Source organism: Dermacentor silvarum, chromosome 6 (assembly GCF_013339745.2).
Source record: "Dermacentor silvarum isolate Dsil-2018 chromosome 6, BIME_Dsil_1.4, whole genome shotgun sequence".
Lineage (NCBI taxonomy): Eukaryota > Metazoa > Arthropoda > Arachnida > Ixodida > Ixodidae > Dermacentor > Dermacentor silvarum.
This window is the reverse complement of record NC_051159.1, coordinates 147,168,276-147,185,113: the sequence shown is the minus strand read 5'-3', so window position 1 is coordinate 147,185,113 and position 16,838 is coordinate 147,168,276. Positions and strand designations below refer to the sequence as shown.

The 16,838-nt window shown below is 46.5% G+C and overlaps 1 protein-coding gene across 1 annotated transcript in view; it reads left to right on the top strand.

Annotated features, from left to right (window-relative positions):
• The first annotated feature begins 9,878 nt into the window (after window positions 1–9,878).
• Window positions 9,879–16,838, top strand: part of LOC119456168 (glycoprotein antigen BM86-like) — a 40,428-nt gene continuing 33,468 nt past the window's right edge. Inside the window, exons 1-3 of the mRNA XM_037717794.2 lie at window positions 9,879–10,050; window positions 12,361–12,495; window positions 13,728–13,841. Coding sequence (XP_037573722.1) covers window positions 9,942–10,050; window positions 12,361–12,495; window positions 13,728–13,841 — 358 coding nt within the window. The 5' untranslated portion in view covers window positions 9,879–9,941. The remainder of the gene's footprint in view (window positions 10,051–12,360; window positions 12,496–13,727; window positions 13,842–16,838) is intronic.

Here is a 16,838-nt window from a genome sequence, read left to right as displayed (position 1 = left end):
CTGCCGCAACTTCCTACAGGGAAGAATCGCAAGACCTGCGGCACAAGTCCTAGCCCAAATACCCAAGGAGGACACTGACGACAACACCATCATAACCATCATTTGGATACCGGGTCACGCTGCCATCACGGGTAACCTGTATGCCGACAGAGCAGCTCGAGAATTTGCACATAACCGAGCACTCATCACGCCGACTGCAGATGACCCTGACCCAGTAGACCCCGAGTATTCAGCAATCCTGAACTAGCACAGAGGGAGTCGCTTGCGATATCCCCCACCCCATCGAATACTAAAGACGGAGGATGCCGCTGCCTGGCGTAGGCTTCAGACAGGCACTTACACGAACCTACACATATTACATCGCCTGCACCCCACAGCCTACAGGGACGAATGCCCGTGGTGTGGGGCCACACCAACCCTATACCACATTACGTGGGAGTGCACGCTACACAACATAGAACACCATGACACGAACACCACGAGGGAGCAATGGGAGGCACTGCTGTCCAGCTCGGCCCTCGACGACCAGCTCAAGCTGATCCAGAGAGCAGAGAAGATGGCAAAAGCCAGCGGAGCCCTCGACTAGGGCCCCCGACCATTAGCGATGCCCCATTGGGGCAAGACAAAACTATATTTGAATTAAAGTTTGTCTATCTACCAACATTGCCCTGCAGATTCCGCATCTTAACGATACTAACATTTCTAAAATTTTACAGTTTTCCAATTAGACGATCCGAGTATGTATTTATAAACGATCCAAACTCCTTCTTTCTAGCTCATTGGCCACGTTTTCACACCCCACAGATTATTTTTGTACAAAAACAATTAGACAGTTCAAAGTGTAAAAATACGAGACTTATTCCATCATATGACTCAAATCAAAATTTAAAGATTGAATTTGATGAAATTTTCCCACAGAACCCTAAGTTTCATTCAGTCAGGTTATTAAATAATATATTGCAAGATTACCTTGCGCAAGTACACACAATTAACATAATAGCCAATGACGCTTCTGTGAACGACGATAAGGCGGGCGTAGGCATTTTCTCGATGTCGCTTGGCTGGTCACTCTCCTTGAGATTGCCAGATTTTACTCCCGTATTTGAAGCTGAGCTCTTAGCAATGATTCTTGCACTGCGTAAACTCCCTTCAAATGAATCCAGCGCGGGTATTATAACAGATTCCCTTTCTGTCTGTACTGCGCTTACAGCTTCAACTAATTCATCAGCTCTAAAGACGTTTCTAACATTAGTTCCCTCCCAGCTGAATCTTGTAACATTATTATGGGTACCAGGACACTGCGGATTACATTTAAATGAAATGGCCAATTCATTAGCGCGAGCATCACTGAATGGACCAATAATATCGGTCCTTCCAGTGGTGGCACAAATAACCGCGATCAGATATCGGAATTTTTCAATTCGTAGCGATATAATTGAAACAATAACCTCATGGACTGAATTTCAGCACCTAAAATTTCCGTGGAATGTACATTGGTGTCCATCAAGACAATCAGAAGTAGGGCTGGTCAGGCGATATCGCCGCTGTGTCCATTCTGTCTAGAAATAGAAACCGTAGAACACTACTTTTTAATATGTCGCCGGTATATAAATTGCAAAGAAAAAGACTTCTTAAATTTCCACTTGCTAAATTAGGGGTAAATTTAACATCAGAAATAGTACTCTCTTTCGGTGCCTCGGTATTCGGCTTTAGCCACAGGGACGTGCTTGATGCCGTTTGTGGTTTCATTCAATCAACAAAACGAATAAAATTTTAAATCCATACTTTTACAATTAGAGATATAGCATGACATTTATATTATAAAAAGTGCAGTATAGGAAAATTATTCTGTCTGTTCTGATTACTAAATTGCACTGTAACAGTAGTTTCAAGAACCGTATCTAATTAGTTCACGTGCTCAATTCTTGGCCAATCCCCCGAAGTGGGTACGAGCCATCTTCTGAGGTTATCATCATCATCAGTGGAAAATTGCAGCCATGTTTTGAAGCAACAACAACAACAACAACATCGTTGCGAGAGCGAAAACGTTTACGAAAACAAGTGCGAGCAGCCCCTGATGACAGCGGAGCTCGAGGCGGCGGCGAGGGCTACAGTTGCGACGCCAGAACGCCTAAAGGAGAGCGAGCTAACGCGGGGAGCGTCTGCAAGGGCTTGACGGCGAACGCGCGCCGCGGTGCTACCGAGAAACGACATAACATTTATCATGCGGCCCAAGCCAGGGCTAGTTAAAGAACTTAAAACCTATGAAGTTGCACGAGCATTAGAACTTGCAAGCCGCGACCCGGAGACTGGCAAGAGCGATAAATTTCTGCTTCGCCTCCGCAACGGGTCAAACACAATCATTGCAAGTACCCCCTACGAACAAGTGGTGGAGAAGATCCTGAAGATCAAAACGCTGGAGCTCAACAGTGCTAAACATCCGATCAACACCTACATAACCACCCCTGAAGGATACCTTAAAGAAGTGATACATGGGCTGGAACGCGAAACCCCAGAAGATGAACTCCTAAGTCATCTCCGAGTGCGCACGCAAGGAGTAACAATCGTCCAAGCCCGGATGCTCGGCAAGTCTGAAACCGCAGTGATCTCGTTGGATGGACCGATAGTGCCACGCGTCGTCAACTATTGCGGTGGCGAAATGCCATGTGTTCCTTATCGCCCTACCCGACAATACGGCAAACTGCGCAAAAGCCAAGGACATATAACGGACGTTTGCCCAACGCCAACGGCAAAGGCGTGCAGAAACTGTAGGCTAAGGGACCCTCCTGAGAACAACACGTGTGAACCAGAGTGCGCCCTGTTCGGGGGGTCTCATCCCACGGCGGCATCGGAATGCGCCATGAAACTGAAATGGGTCCCACAAAAGGGCAGGCCACAACTGTCGCAACGTCAGAGCCGACCACAAACCAACGGGATCCTGAAGAGACGCTGGTTCCGCAAGGACCACGAGGACTCTGCATCACGAGATGGGGCCCGTTGCAGGTCCAGCTCCCGAGACCAGTCCAACTCCAGGGACAGTGACCAAGAGAGGGGCCAAATAACAAAACAACAGCAGCAAAAGAGCAAGAAGAAGCATAACAAGGAAGCCAAAAACAAGGTGAGATGGGCAGCCAATCGCTTCCCAATCTGCACACCAAACAGCAACACAACTCACGCGCCTAGAACACGAACTAGATCTAACGCGAGTGCGAATAGGAGACCTAGAAATTGAAAAAGCATCAAACACAGCAACCACAACAAGGACGTACACCTGCCCAGGCAGGACAGAAAGGGCAGAAACTACCGAACTTAGAAGGCGACACCATAATTACCCTGTCGATATTGAAAGAACCCATAAAAGAAGTTATACCCACAATCATAGAGCAGGTGATGATACAGGTAGATCGAAAACTAGATGTTCTGGACAAGAAAACCCAGGCACATCAAATAGAATTCACGAAAGCGTTACAAAAGCGTGCCACAGGCAGTAACATAAAAAACAGCAGAGAAGGTTTACAACAGGCCAGGCCTGTCGGCCATGACCCAGGTGATAAACAATACTTAACATCAAAAGCACGCTTCAGAAGAGTGCACAGCTGGTGATGACACAACAAAGGTTGTCAGCTATCATAGCATTACAAGAAGCCGGAACAAACCAAAGATGAAAACTGGAAGGTCGCAACATTGGTGGACAAGAAAGTTACAGCAATATGTCACAAACCCATAGAAGGAACGGAAATTCCGCATATAATAACAGAAATCACATATAACGGCACCAGAGGAAAGAGTGCCTTCATAATTAATATCTACAGCTCCCCATGTCATAAAAGAGCAACGTTCGGCAAGTAATTCCAAGAGACAGCAAAAATGGCCAAGGGGAGCCCCTTAGTGATAGTTGGGGATTTTAATGCCAGGCACTCAAGCTGGGAGTGTCCAACCCCCAGCTTGTTCTACGGCTCTTTCTCCTCCTTGTATTACAAAGCTGTATGAAACGCCACTACTTGCGTCAGCGATGACACTTCCGTGCGCCAACATGGGAGCGATATAACGTCATCGTGTTGAGCAGGCGTCGTCGTCACCCGATAAAGACATTCGGCGCTAAGTGCATTGCGCCTATCGCATAGACCTGCTCCCCTAAAAAACTACGAGGCTCTTTGATTTGAATGGAGAATGATAGGTGGTGGTAGTCGAGGAGCAACCACGTTTCCTTTGATAAAAGCGTTTGCAGAAGCACTTAACGTGCTTATGTCATTTACAATGCGTTCACAAAATGTTATGATGCCTATGAAAATAGTGCCATCACTGACATTCCATTCACTGGCAAGTGTTCTATGTTAATTATTCGTGATGGTGTATCCATGTTAGTGGTAAATATAGTATCCTGTGTTGTATCCTGTGTCAATAGCTTCAACTAGATGTGTATTGAAAGTGACTGCGACATAATTAATTGTAATTTCACTTTTTACTACCGGTCATTACTTGCTCTGCAAGTTGTGTGCGTTGAAACGTACAATAGTCCATTTTTATCTTCCTGTAAACTATGTGATAGTACGTTAACACTTATTACATTTCCTATTATTATTTTCATGTTTATTTGTTTGAAGCGGCCTATCTCTGAAATGTAGCGTTAGGCGAAGTGAGAAGTAGCTGGTGGCATCAGCCATGGTAGATATAGAACATAGATATGTGCCTGTGGAAAAAGGGGCGCGAATCGATAGTTCAATAAATTTTGCTGCTCTGGAAGCGTCGCTCGTCAGAATATACTCGATAGCCGTTCTCTTTGGCTTGTTTAAAGGTCGTAGTTTCTGCGGCAAATCCTTGGTAGCCAGTGTTTAATAGTGCTCAAGCGGAGAGGTCGGAAGCAGTACGCCTCCCATTACTCTATTTGACTAATAGAAAAAAAAAACTGAATGCCATTCCACTCTGTGAAGGTGAATGGTCAGCGGAACTGTATATATGGTGATAAACTATATTGATTTAAATAAAGACACATTCCACATGGATTGTCATTGTCTAATGTCTTTATTATTTTGTCACTAAGGTTACTATAGCTTTGCGGTTGCTATGGTAGACGGCCATGGTTTCTGTAAAGGTGCTCGAGCGGAAATGGGCGCGAAGGCGGCGGGAGGCGTTATCATCATCCCGCCGCCTTCGCGCCCATTCGCGATTCTGCTCACGCCGTCGTTCTTCGAAGGCTCATGATGTTCTTCCTCGGTCCACACCATACGCGGCCGGAACGCAACTGAGTTAACGTGCCTATGCAGTGCGTGACGTCACCAGCGAAAGAGACACACCCATTAACAATTAAACGCAGCTGGGTCACACCGGCGATACGCTTTTGCTTTGTATCGAGGCTACGCCGTTTTTGGTCTCCGCGCTCGGTCTACGCACGCAACGATCCGCTGGAAACTAGGGTATAACATCTGCGCTGTAAAAAAAAAAGAAGAAATTTGTCTGGACAAATACATGAAGTACTGTCTCCAAGAAGGATACTTTATCGCGCGCAAGGAATAAAACGCACAATATAAAAACAAGCGCGAGTTTCTGCATAAAGTGTCTCCAATGTTTTCAGTTGATATGTCCCTACCGATAAAGTCTTTCACTGCAAGGAAAACTCAAATATTGCTCCAAGTGATAATGAATGGATGCTGGCCCAGGACCCTAAGTTTGTATCGTAGGTATTGGTTTTGCTAGGCATACTGGGGGCAGTCCAGCAACGTGGTGGCTACAAGTCCTCCTCCACCGCTGCACAAGCGCACTACGCGGAGCTTGCACGGTGAACTTGAATTCGACAGTGCCTAAACAAAGTGGGCAACGCCAAGGCGAAAGCGGTAAAACAAGCTGCATGCTTCGCGGTCCCTTCAAATACAGATAGTCCAGGGTCTATGGTATAGAGAATAGATCTTGCCTCTTCTTTGGATCATGCCGCAGATGATATCGCTGAGAGTTTTGTGTATGATACTTGTAACGTCGTGAATGGAACAGCAGACTGGTGTATTCTTCATGCTCGTGCGTATATTTCGTGAAATCGCCCACCCATTCTTTTTCAATTAGGCCACAATGACTTCGAACTAATTGAAATGCGATTTCATGACCACGATAGTTCTCGCAACATGTTTCAGCTTCGGAATTTTCAATGATTTACTGTGTGCGTATTTTGCCTTAACGCTGCAGAGCAGGTCAAGTTTGTCTTGTGAGCCTGTAACAACAAATCCGTCTTGAAGTTGACCTTGTCTCTTTCAGCAACTTGTGTGATACGCATACCCGACAGCATTTCAACAGAGAATCGCAAGTACTTGCGCTGTGTACGTACGCAGACCCATGCTAACAAACAAGTAATTATGACGTCTCGTACAAAAAAAAAATCTAAGCACGAACGACGCACTAGGGAGCATACAAAAGCGCTGAGCGTTAGCCTGCTGAGTGCACAGAGCGGACAAGTAACGGATATTTCAAATTATCCTTTTCCCTCTTCTACCATAGTCACGAAACTTTCCTTTCATCACCCTAAATGGCTACGTCTTCGATCCGTTCTCGTAGGCTACGAATAAACTCAAGACCTATAACTTCATTGAGTAAAACCTAAAAACAAATCCGAGGACACCTACGGACTTCTTATGGGTTGTGAATGCGAAAGCATTAATGTCCAATTGAAGAACACTGAGTGGTCCTTCGAGTTTTTACGCTGCGACTAATGTACCATGCATAGCGGTACACGCTGCCCGAGCCATCAAGCAGTAGCAGCCTGCGGTGACAACGCCACATGCCTCCCATCTGGCTTTGTCCACCGGGCGACGCGTCGCAGCGATGCCCTCTCCCCTCATGCAACATATGGCGCACTATTGCTGCAGCAGGTGTTCCCTTTCGCTCGGTCTGTCAACGCCTCTTGAATAACACAAGGCATGCGCACTTCGGTCCATGACGTCATGCTACCTTGCCCGACTGCCGTAGAATCTATTGGGAATGCTCCCGAGTAAGCCGCGGTGATTTTGACGTCATCGATTTAGTCACGCCGGGCTTGACAGTGGAAATTTCGGTACAAGTAACATGATGTCATAAAGCATAGTGCACAAGCCCGCTACCAAGGAGACGTTGGCTCTGCTCCGTCGAGGAGCGCTCTTGCCGAGAGCGAGGGTGATGTGTTTGCCCTCTCCCCTCACGCAACACCTGGCGCGCTAACGACCAATTCGTGTACGCTATCGCCCCTCTGCTCCGCCGAGGCGCACTCGGGACGTGGCGTCGCAGACAAGGGCAATGCGATTTTAGGTGCCGTTTCGCTGCTACAGACGACAGACGCCGGCTTTTTCGCCCAATGGGCCATTTGACGCTTTCGCAAGAAACAACACGTGCTAGCGCTTCTAATATGGAGAGAGTGGAAACGCTTTTTCGAAATGTTATTTTGTCGCTTATGCCTTGGTGTAGCATTGGTTGACACACTTATTCATGCGAAAGCATTATATGTGCCATGAGGCAGAAAATCCGGCGTGGTCAAGCGATTGTACCAAAAAAAGAGCCGCAGTTTCGCCCGAAAGACGAAGAAGCATCGATTGCGATAGAAAATTTGTAGACAACTATAGGGTGTAAGGATATAAACTTGGAAATATTCGCTGCTAACTAAATTAACAAGCATGGTGTCAGCGCGCACAGACAAACATTGAACACATCACACTCGATGACCACGGACACTAGCTGTCGAAACGCTGGTGTCAGGAGGCGCGGCAGCAGCAGCAAGCGAAGTACCCTTCGTGCTGTGTATCGCTTGAACGCAAACTGAGTGACGAGAACGCCGCACGCATAAAGGTATGAGCCGCCTGCAGATTGCTTTCAAGATAAGGCGTGCGCGACCGTGAGCGGCCATGCAAAGTACGCAGTTGGTGCCGGAGTCAAACTCCACCTCCCCCCTCCCCATCTCTCACTCCTTGCGCGCGCAAGATTTAGCCGCGATCGGCGGCTTCCCATATGCGCGGTCGCGAAATGCACAGTTGCTGTCGGAGAACAATGCCCTTGGACTTTATACGGAACCTCACGGCGACGACGACGGCAGAAATCCGCCTGGAGTGTCCACATATTTGAACAAAATGGCCTACGGCGCAAAAGGTTAACACACGTCTATAAATTCTCGGATTGGCGTCAAATTTCTCAGGGAGGTTCCCGAAACAAATTGATGTCTTTGAAAAGAAAATTTGGTACATTTGGGCCCGGATGAGAATCGAGCCCGGGCCACTGGGGTGCGAGACGAGCACGCTTACCAGACGCCGCGGCACCTCCGCGGTTCTTGCTGACTAAAGGGTTGCCTATGTGTGCGTCATTGCACACCTCACGTCGCAGCCATCTGGCTCCGACGTTACAGTACGGCGACTTAAGTTGTAGTAAAGTGACTTACGGCGCAGTAAAGTCAATTAAGGTGAAGTATAGTGAATGAAGGTGAATGGAAGTGGATCAAGGTTGATTAATGTGGATTAAGGTGGATTAAGGTTGGTAGAAACTGGAGCAAGGTGGATTAAGGTGAATTACGGTGGATTGAGGTGGAATAAGGTAGAGTTGTTAGGGACACGTGATAACGTATGAAGTCACGTATCATGGTCGCGTGATAATTGGAAGTGAAATTGATTCCAAGGGGCTCCTATATGATGTCACGTGACGTGTCACGTCATGAAGCATATAATGAAGGAATCATAATATGAAGCCGTAGCTATTTGGCGATGAGTTATGAATGGTTGCAGCCTGGGGATTAATGAACGCAGTTAAAGAAAAGCAAAGAACGGAACTCAAACACTTTGTAGTACTTACGAAGTCTATAATGGCGGTAACATTGAGAAGTCAGAATGCTTTCACAATCAAATCAAGGATACTGAAGTGACTGACAATTTTTTTTTGCTCATTGAGAAGAGTGACACGCTTTCGCGCGACAGTTGCAGGTATGAGGAGTTTATTGAACGTCTCCTGTGGATATGTTTCTGCTATGACGGCCACGCCTTCTGCTACGCACCTCTTTCGGGCAGCTGTATTCGAGATCATTGTGTGTGATCGAAGTACTTGGACAGTGACTACATGTTTCACAAGCCGCCGAAAGCAATACGCGCATTCAGTTCTCGAGTCGACAGGCCTCAGTGAGCGGGTATACTGTTGAAGGGCCCCGTGTCGCAGAAAATCTGTTGTCAGCGTTTGCGCGGGCTCACCAACGTCGTTGGCGGAGATAATCATCCCGAACCACCCCTAACGCGCAGGCCCTCCGCATGGCGCTAGGCATTAGTGAAGAAAATTTAATTTCTCAAAGTAAAATACGTCAGAAAAATCGTAAAGTGCGATTTAACCACAACCTACAGACGTGATAGCGTCTGATTGTAATTTGAATATGGGAGAAAAAAGCCCGATGAGCAGCCAGGGATTTTTGAATGTTATCGCGTTCCACTCTTAAAGGCGAAGCTTAAGCGTCATCCAAATTTTCGATGTGCACGTCTGAACAAAACGACACCTTCAGTATTTTTTTAACTTTCTTTCATTCTCTTTTCTCTTTCGTTCTTTTCATGTCTTAACTCCGTTCTCCCTGCGGACGGTAGAAAACCGACAGGACGTCTAGTTGACCTACTTGCGCATTACTTCCCACTTAATTTTCTCTCCCACTGAAATTGCAGCTTGCCATCTGTTTAACGAATTATTAGCGCTCCAGCACGTGCCACGCGTAATCTAATCGCATAGAGTGCAAATGGTGAGGAGCACGGGGAAGGTGAAGGACGTCGCGCAACGAAACTGCGGAGCTCCATCTCACGAGGACTGATTGGCAGCAGATAAGGGACGGCGCACTAAAAACGATAAAGGTCAAATGTCCACTGCGATAACAGCTTACGCTATAGCGCCGGGTGACATATGTCAGACCTCAGCACCGGCCTGAAGTGCAACCGTAAAAGGTGCGGCAGCTGCGGTGGTTCGGCACAGTGAAGATGCGTAGTCTTATTTTGTTCGTCGCCGCTATTTCGCTCATCGGGGTGTGCGCGAGCAAAGACGTTCCTCATGTGGCACCACAAGATCCTCCTGCGCTAGCACTACCAGGTAAGTTGTGAGCCATGAAGTTATTCTTGTTATGATTATTGTAGCTCCCGTGTGCAGCAGAAGACGAAGTGAACACGTGCGTGTTAGCGGCTGCGCCGTATTAAACAGCTGACAGAATTTAACTAGCAAAGGTGGGTAAAGTTTAAAAGTGTCCGGGAACTTTTTATTCCTGTTAAAATTGATTGACTTATTTATGGAGACCCAAATGAACACCGGAGCTAAAGGAGATGCTGTGGGGAGGGCTCCGGGTTAATTTTGATCACTTGGGATTCTTTAACATTCACAAAAGTATAAGTACACGAGCGCATTTGCATTTCGCCCCCATGGAAATGCGGCCACCATTAATCGAACGCGTGACGTCGTGCTCAGCGGGCGTTTTACTATTGATTTTAATGGAGTGACAAAGCTATTAAGCGTAGCCTTCTCATTGCCACGATCCCATCGCGAATCATCGGCGTTAGGCGGCAGCGAATCCCTGCATGTCTTTTAGTCCGCGAGGGCAAGATGTGCTACGTTCATAATTCGAATTAAAACAATGTGTTCACCATTGCAACGTGCAGTATTTGTCAGCGCCATTTACGATGCCAGTCGCGCAAAATCTTAGTTCTTGGAGTTTCACGAAACTCGTTTCCGATGTCCGGTGCGCCAAGAACTTTCGGGTCGGGAATATCACACGTCACACGCTAAAGGTCAGAAGTCAAGGCTCGTGCTACGAGCGTCAGTACTCTCACAAATAACGGCTGATTAATTAAGTGAACAATTTCTCACTCGTAAACTGTCTGTAAAACATTTGCTGCAACTCTCGCTGCCATCGCATTGAAACAGCTTTGACGTAAGTTGCGAAGGCGTTGCACAAGTATTTCACATGGCAAGAGCGATTGCCTACATTCCCTGAAACGACAAGTTTTCGAACTTCGCTGCTCAAACAGGCTGTGAACTCTTTAATGAGCCGGTGCAGCGTGCGCAATGTTCAGTCCTTATACTGTTGCAGACAGGCAAAATATCTGTGCGGGCTACGAAATGAATGTGCAGAAAATTCTCAAATGCCTGAAAAACTGCTACCCCTAGTTGTCGAATCGAGATAACGTCGCGCAAACTAGAGCACAGCACGGGCTCGGGCTCACCCGAAAGCCCGGGCCTGGCCCAGCCCGTGGGCCGGGCCAGACCGGATAGGGCAGTTTTTTTACGGGCTCGGGCAGGGCTCATGTGGTTTGTGATCCGGGCCCGGGCCGGGCTCAGGTTTTTTGACGCGGGCCCGGGTCGGGCTCGGACTTTCGGGTGGTGTGTATGTAACGTGCGTCGAGTTATCCTCGCGCGTCTCGACTCTGAAAAACGTTTTTTTTTTTCGGTCTCAGGCCGGGTTCGGGCCAGTTTCGAGCCGTGCTCGGGCCGGGCTCGGGCCTAAGGTAAAGGGGGTGGCGGGCCGGGCCGTGCGGGTAACGTAGATTATTTCCGGGCCCGGGCCGGGCCCGGGTCTCGCCATAAAACTTTTGGTCGGGCTTGGGCGGGCAGCCCAACGTAAAAACGGGCCCGGGCCGGGCTCGGGCTGAAAAAATCGGCCCGTGCAGTGCTCTAGCGCAAACACGGCATCGCACTCTGCTCCCGTGTCCTATAGGCCCCTATAATGCAGCAGTTCTTTTCGTTCGATTCTATTTCTTTTTTATTACCTACTTTTCACGACTAGTGGACGCGAACCGTTGATAAAGTTGTTGAAGAAAGGGAAAAGAATTGGAATAACATCTCTGCTTATTCCGGCACTACTTACCATTCTGCTTCGGTGGTACAGGTGATTTGGCAGTGTCCGGGCGGTATTATAGTTTTATAAATAATCGTGTCTAACAAAAATGCGCCCACGTGGGGTTCATATTATACACCGGCAGTCCAAACATGGCACCTTACATACAGTTGTTTGCTCCGGTATCCTACTTAGGATGCAGCGCCGATGCTTTCTACTCGCCCCGAACATATATCCTCGGGTCAGAATAGCAAGAAAGAAGTCATATGCAACATAGCCGCAATATCCAATAATATTATGAGAATATATAATGTGCCATATCCGTATGTTTCTATCTATAGTGTAATTTGACGTGGTAGTTGTGGGGCACACCCATGCAGTCCATTGCCACTGCCACTTCCGAGGAAGAATGCTCTACCGACTTGAACAAAGCAAATTTCTGTAAAACCAGTCGCTATAAAATCCTTTTGAAAGTAACCTCTTGGATTTCGTGGACAGCAGTATAGTTTACCCAAGGGGTTATAGTAAATTGTTATCTACTGCGTGTAACCATCATTTTGGTTTTGTTTTCACAGATGTATGCTCAGACTTCGGAAAGAACTTCTGTGGCAGCGCAAAATGTGAGGTGGTCCCTGGTAAAACGGACGCTTTCGTATGCAGATGTGAGCGAAATGACATGTATTACGATGCTGCAGAAAGAACGTGCTTATGTAAGTATAATTTCTTTTTACTACTTGACTTTCTCGTTTGTACGATAACTTATTGGAGCCTAATTTGTCAATTTATAATTATTTCTGAAAATTTGACTCTAAATGCTGACCGTACAGCAAATCTACAACTCTTTATAAAAAAGTCGCAATTTCGCCCGGAAGGCGAAGCATCGATTGCGATAGCAAATCAATGGACAGCTATACAAAACAAGGATAGTAGTTTTGTCGGCCGTATGAACTTTTAAACATAGGCACACTAACTAAATTAACAAGCATGGTGTCACACGCGCACAAGCAAACATGAACGTATCTCACTCGATGACCGCGGAAACTCGCTGTCGAAACGCTGGAGTGAGTCAGCGTGGCGGCTTCGTGCCGGCGCTCGCATCAACGCGATCTTAGCCGCGAGAACACGGGAGGGCGGACTCTGCCGCCTCCGCAGTTTGCTTTCAAGATACAGCCGCGCGAGACGTCGGGTGCTCGCGGCGCAGAGCGCCCCCCCCCCCCCCTTCCTTGCCCTCCCCCTTCTTCCTGAAGCCTTCTGGCCCGGGGGGAGCACGAGGCTGCCGTAAAGCGCGGCCCCTCCCCCTTCCTACGCTCCCTCCGGAGCGTTGTGAGCGACTGGACTACTGAGCGCTTCCATCTCGCTTCCCGCCCTTGCGTGCGCGAGCCGCGATTGCCGGCTCACCGTCGCATGCTTTCACTCGCACATACCGCGTACGGCTCGCGGCGCCGATTTTATCACGCGTGTACTTTATACGAAATCTCACGGCGATGAAGGCAGAAATGCGCCTGGAGTGTCCATATAATTGCTATCGCAATAAAACGATGGAAGCGATATGACGTAAAACGGTATTACGGCTTGGACGTATTGGCATAAATCAGGGCACTGCTCACATAATGTTCAGTGTACTGCGAACTTCGAGTTCATCTTGTAAATCATCTCTCTAAATAAAACTGTTCGTTAACATAAGCAAACATCATGTAAAAAGCGTTTTCATGAGATGGGTCTTGTTAGGTGTTTGTCTCAAGAAATGTTTTTGTCTGCTTTATAGTATGTGCTTGATAGTATATATGCTAATATATATATGCTAGTATATATATGCTAGTATATATGATGCTTGATAGGTGCTTGATAGTATGTTCACATTTACCTAGAACACTGAACTCAGTGTTCTGCCTTGATTATTTCACTCATTAATATCATTCTTGGTTTACTTTTGTTATTGCAGTTAAACGAACGTGTAAAACCACCGAGTGTACCATTGGCACGTGCGTTGAAAATGGGCCAAACAATGCTAGGTGTGGCTGCCAAAACATTGACTCTCTATCGCTTAACTGCCAAAGTAAGTCATACCACAATTTATTTTGTTTTTGTTTTCAAGATCACTTCACTTGGAGGAGCGTTCATTTGCTACCTGTTTTACACCAGTAAGGTGCGATGGCGGATGAGAAGACTGAAGAAAGCGAATTTTTCTTTGCCTACGATCCAAGGGTTTTATCGCAGTCGGTCGGTCGGACGGTCGCTGGTCAGGTTCTCACCGAGTAGATTCGCACTCATTAAGGGAAAAAAAAGGGGGGGAAATCAACAACAACAAGGCATGTCCCGCGGTGGGAGTCGAAACTTTTCTTCAAAGCGCGACAGCCCGATGCTCTAGCCGTTAGGCCACAACTTTTTTCAAGCGAAGCTTATATTGCCTCACTCGTGTAGGCGTCGGTGTTGGTGTTGGCGTACGGTGTTGATGTTGGCGTACTAAAAACCGAAGGCGCGCGAAAATAAAAATTGCTCGTCGGGCTGAGGATTCGAACCACTGACCTCCGGGTTCCGAGACCACCACGCCAACCGATGGCAGCGGCAGCGGGCCCGTGAAAGTCGCAAACGCTCAAAAGGCGTCCCCTCCATCCGGAGGAGGGAAAGAGTGTGATCTCGTGTTCGCTCGCCTCGCGCCTGCCGTTTCCCGCCACTTCAAATCCGGCAGTCAGATGCGGAGACCGCGTTTGGTACGTTCTGCCGAAGAGCAGGCTGCGTTGAAGGAACGGCAGCGGCAGCGGGCCCGGGAACGTCTCAAACGCTCAAAAAACTAACCGACCCGTCCCCTAGGGTTGGATAAGCTTCGCGTGCACCTCTGTGCCCGGTAGGGGAGGGGCTACTGATTTTTTCATGTTGTTTATTACAAAGAATGAAATTATGTAAATACAGGAACAATTAAAGAAATTGGAGGATGCTTAAGCTTCACCTTTAAGAGTAGAACTCGATAGCGTTATCGGGACCCGTTCGAAAACGGCAAGTAGGCTTCATTCACTACAACAATGAACGTGGGAAAGCCAGCTTACAAAGACCAAGTTTACACCGATCCCCTTAAAGTTGGTTTCACTATTAAACTGAAATGCATTGCTGGAAAGACGGTTTTCCAGGGGCAATATAAATGGTCTTATATTAAAATGTGAAGGCCCTAGCACCTTCTTTATCATTTTATTAATTGTTTGCTATTTCCCCAACGCCCACAGGTCTGGTAGAAATCCTGGAAAAGGGGTTTGTGTCTGAGTTTCCTCATAGCAGAATTAGGTTTTCTCGTACATTCAAATTACAATTCGACGCCGATTGGTAAACAATCCGACGGCGAATCCGACGCCGAATGATAAAGTCGTGCGTTACCATTTTTCTAACGGATTTCACTGTGCGAAATTCAATTTTTGTTCACCAAAACCTTGCACCACGTGGAGGGCCTGCGCGGCCGATGTGGTTGGATGATGTTCCCCGCCACCCGCGATCACACGCCGGTTGCCGACGCCGTATTTTCTGAGACACGGGGCCCTAAACGCTATCGCGTTAAAATATTATGCGCACCGGATGATCATAACCAATGCCGAGTCAACGAGCAGTACATACAAAGAACACGTCATACAAAGCAACACCTTCCATCACAACAAGAACTTGAAAGGAAAAGCTAAACACCTAAGGAAAGGTGTATACCAGTGCAGCTGACATTCATTTCTATCGTAAATGTCCTTGAAGTGCCTAATCATCTGAGAGAAATGGGCTAGTGAAGAAATTATTCTCTCTTCATTTTGGTCTTGCATATGAATTTTCCATAGGCTATGCAGGCTCACCAGTAAAAACATATCGAATGGTACGTCATCACACAGAACGACAAGATATCGAATACTGTCAGAATTAAGATCAAAGTCTTTCTCCGAACTTCTATGGAGGACATGCCAGAATAAAATGGCAATATTACAATCAATAAAGCAGTATTAAATAGTTTCAGGCACGTTACAAAGACGCCAGTTAAATGAAAATTATGATTTTTTCCGAAGTCATGTTCTAACTGGCAGGTTTCGGTGTGTCATTTGTAAAAAAAGCTTTTGTAAAGTAGAAGAGGGAAAATGGCATTTTGCGCACTCTTGCAAGTGGGTCATGCCCTGGTAATCTGGGGCCAGATTCACAAAGCTATTCTTTCGTAAGTTTGCTTTGCCATTGGCTGACCGCCTTCTCCAATGATATGTCTGGCATCCGGATTGGCCAAAATTCTTTCTTACAAAAATTTTACTGTAAGAAGTTTTTGTGGGTTCGGGCCCTGATGTAAATGATCGATAAGATGGCCGCGGGAACAGCATCAAATATAAATCTTTGTAAATATCTTTTTCGTGGCACAGTAAACAAATTATATTTAGGAAAACGAACAGTCAGAAAAACAATCGGAAAATAAAACTTATGCATGAACCTCCATAAACAACGTAACTATGGAAGTTAAATGAATGCATTATTGGGCGATAGACAGTTTACTGATCACGTCTGCTTAGCTTCGAAAAATTCCTAATATCCTGATTTGCCTCTATTGGCTGCATGGGATAATTTAAATGCGAAGCATTTCTTGGCCAACATTTGCTACTTTGACCGTATCTATCTATCTATCTATCTATCTATCTATCTATCTATCTATCTATCTATCTATCTATCTATCTATCTATCTATCTATCTATCTATCTATCTATCTATCTATCTATCTATCTATCTATCTATCTATCTATCTATCTATCTATCTATCTATCTATCTATCTATCTATCTATCTATCTATCTATCTATCTAGCCGCCTACGTCTTTGTGCTCTCATGGTCTTTTCGTTAACTTGGTATGTACCAAAATTCGCATACTATGATAAGAGCATATGACGAACATAAATGATATGTGATGACATGAATGTCATGACATGCGTGTCATGTAGGTCATGAAACAGGCGCCTACGTCTTGGTGATCTCATAGTCGTTTCGTTAACTTGGTATATAGGTACCAAAATTGGCATAGTATGGCAGGAGTGTATTACTAACATAAGTGATAGGT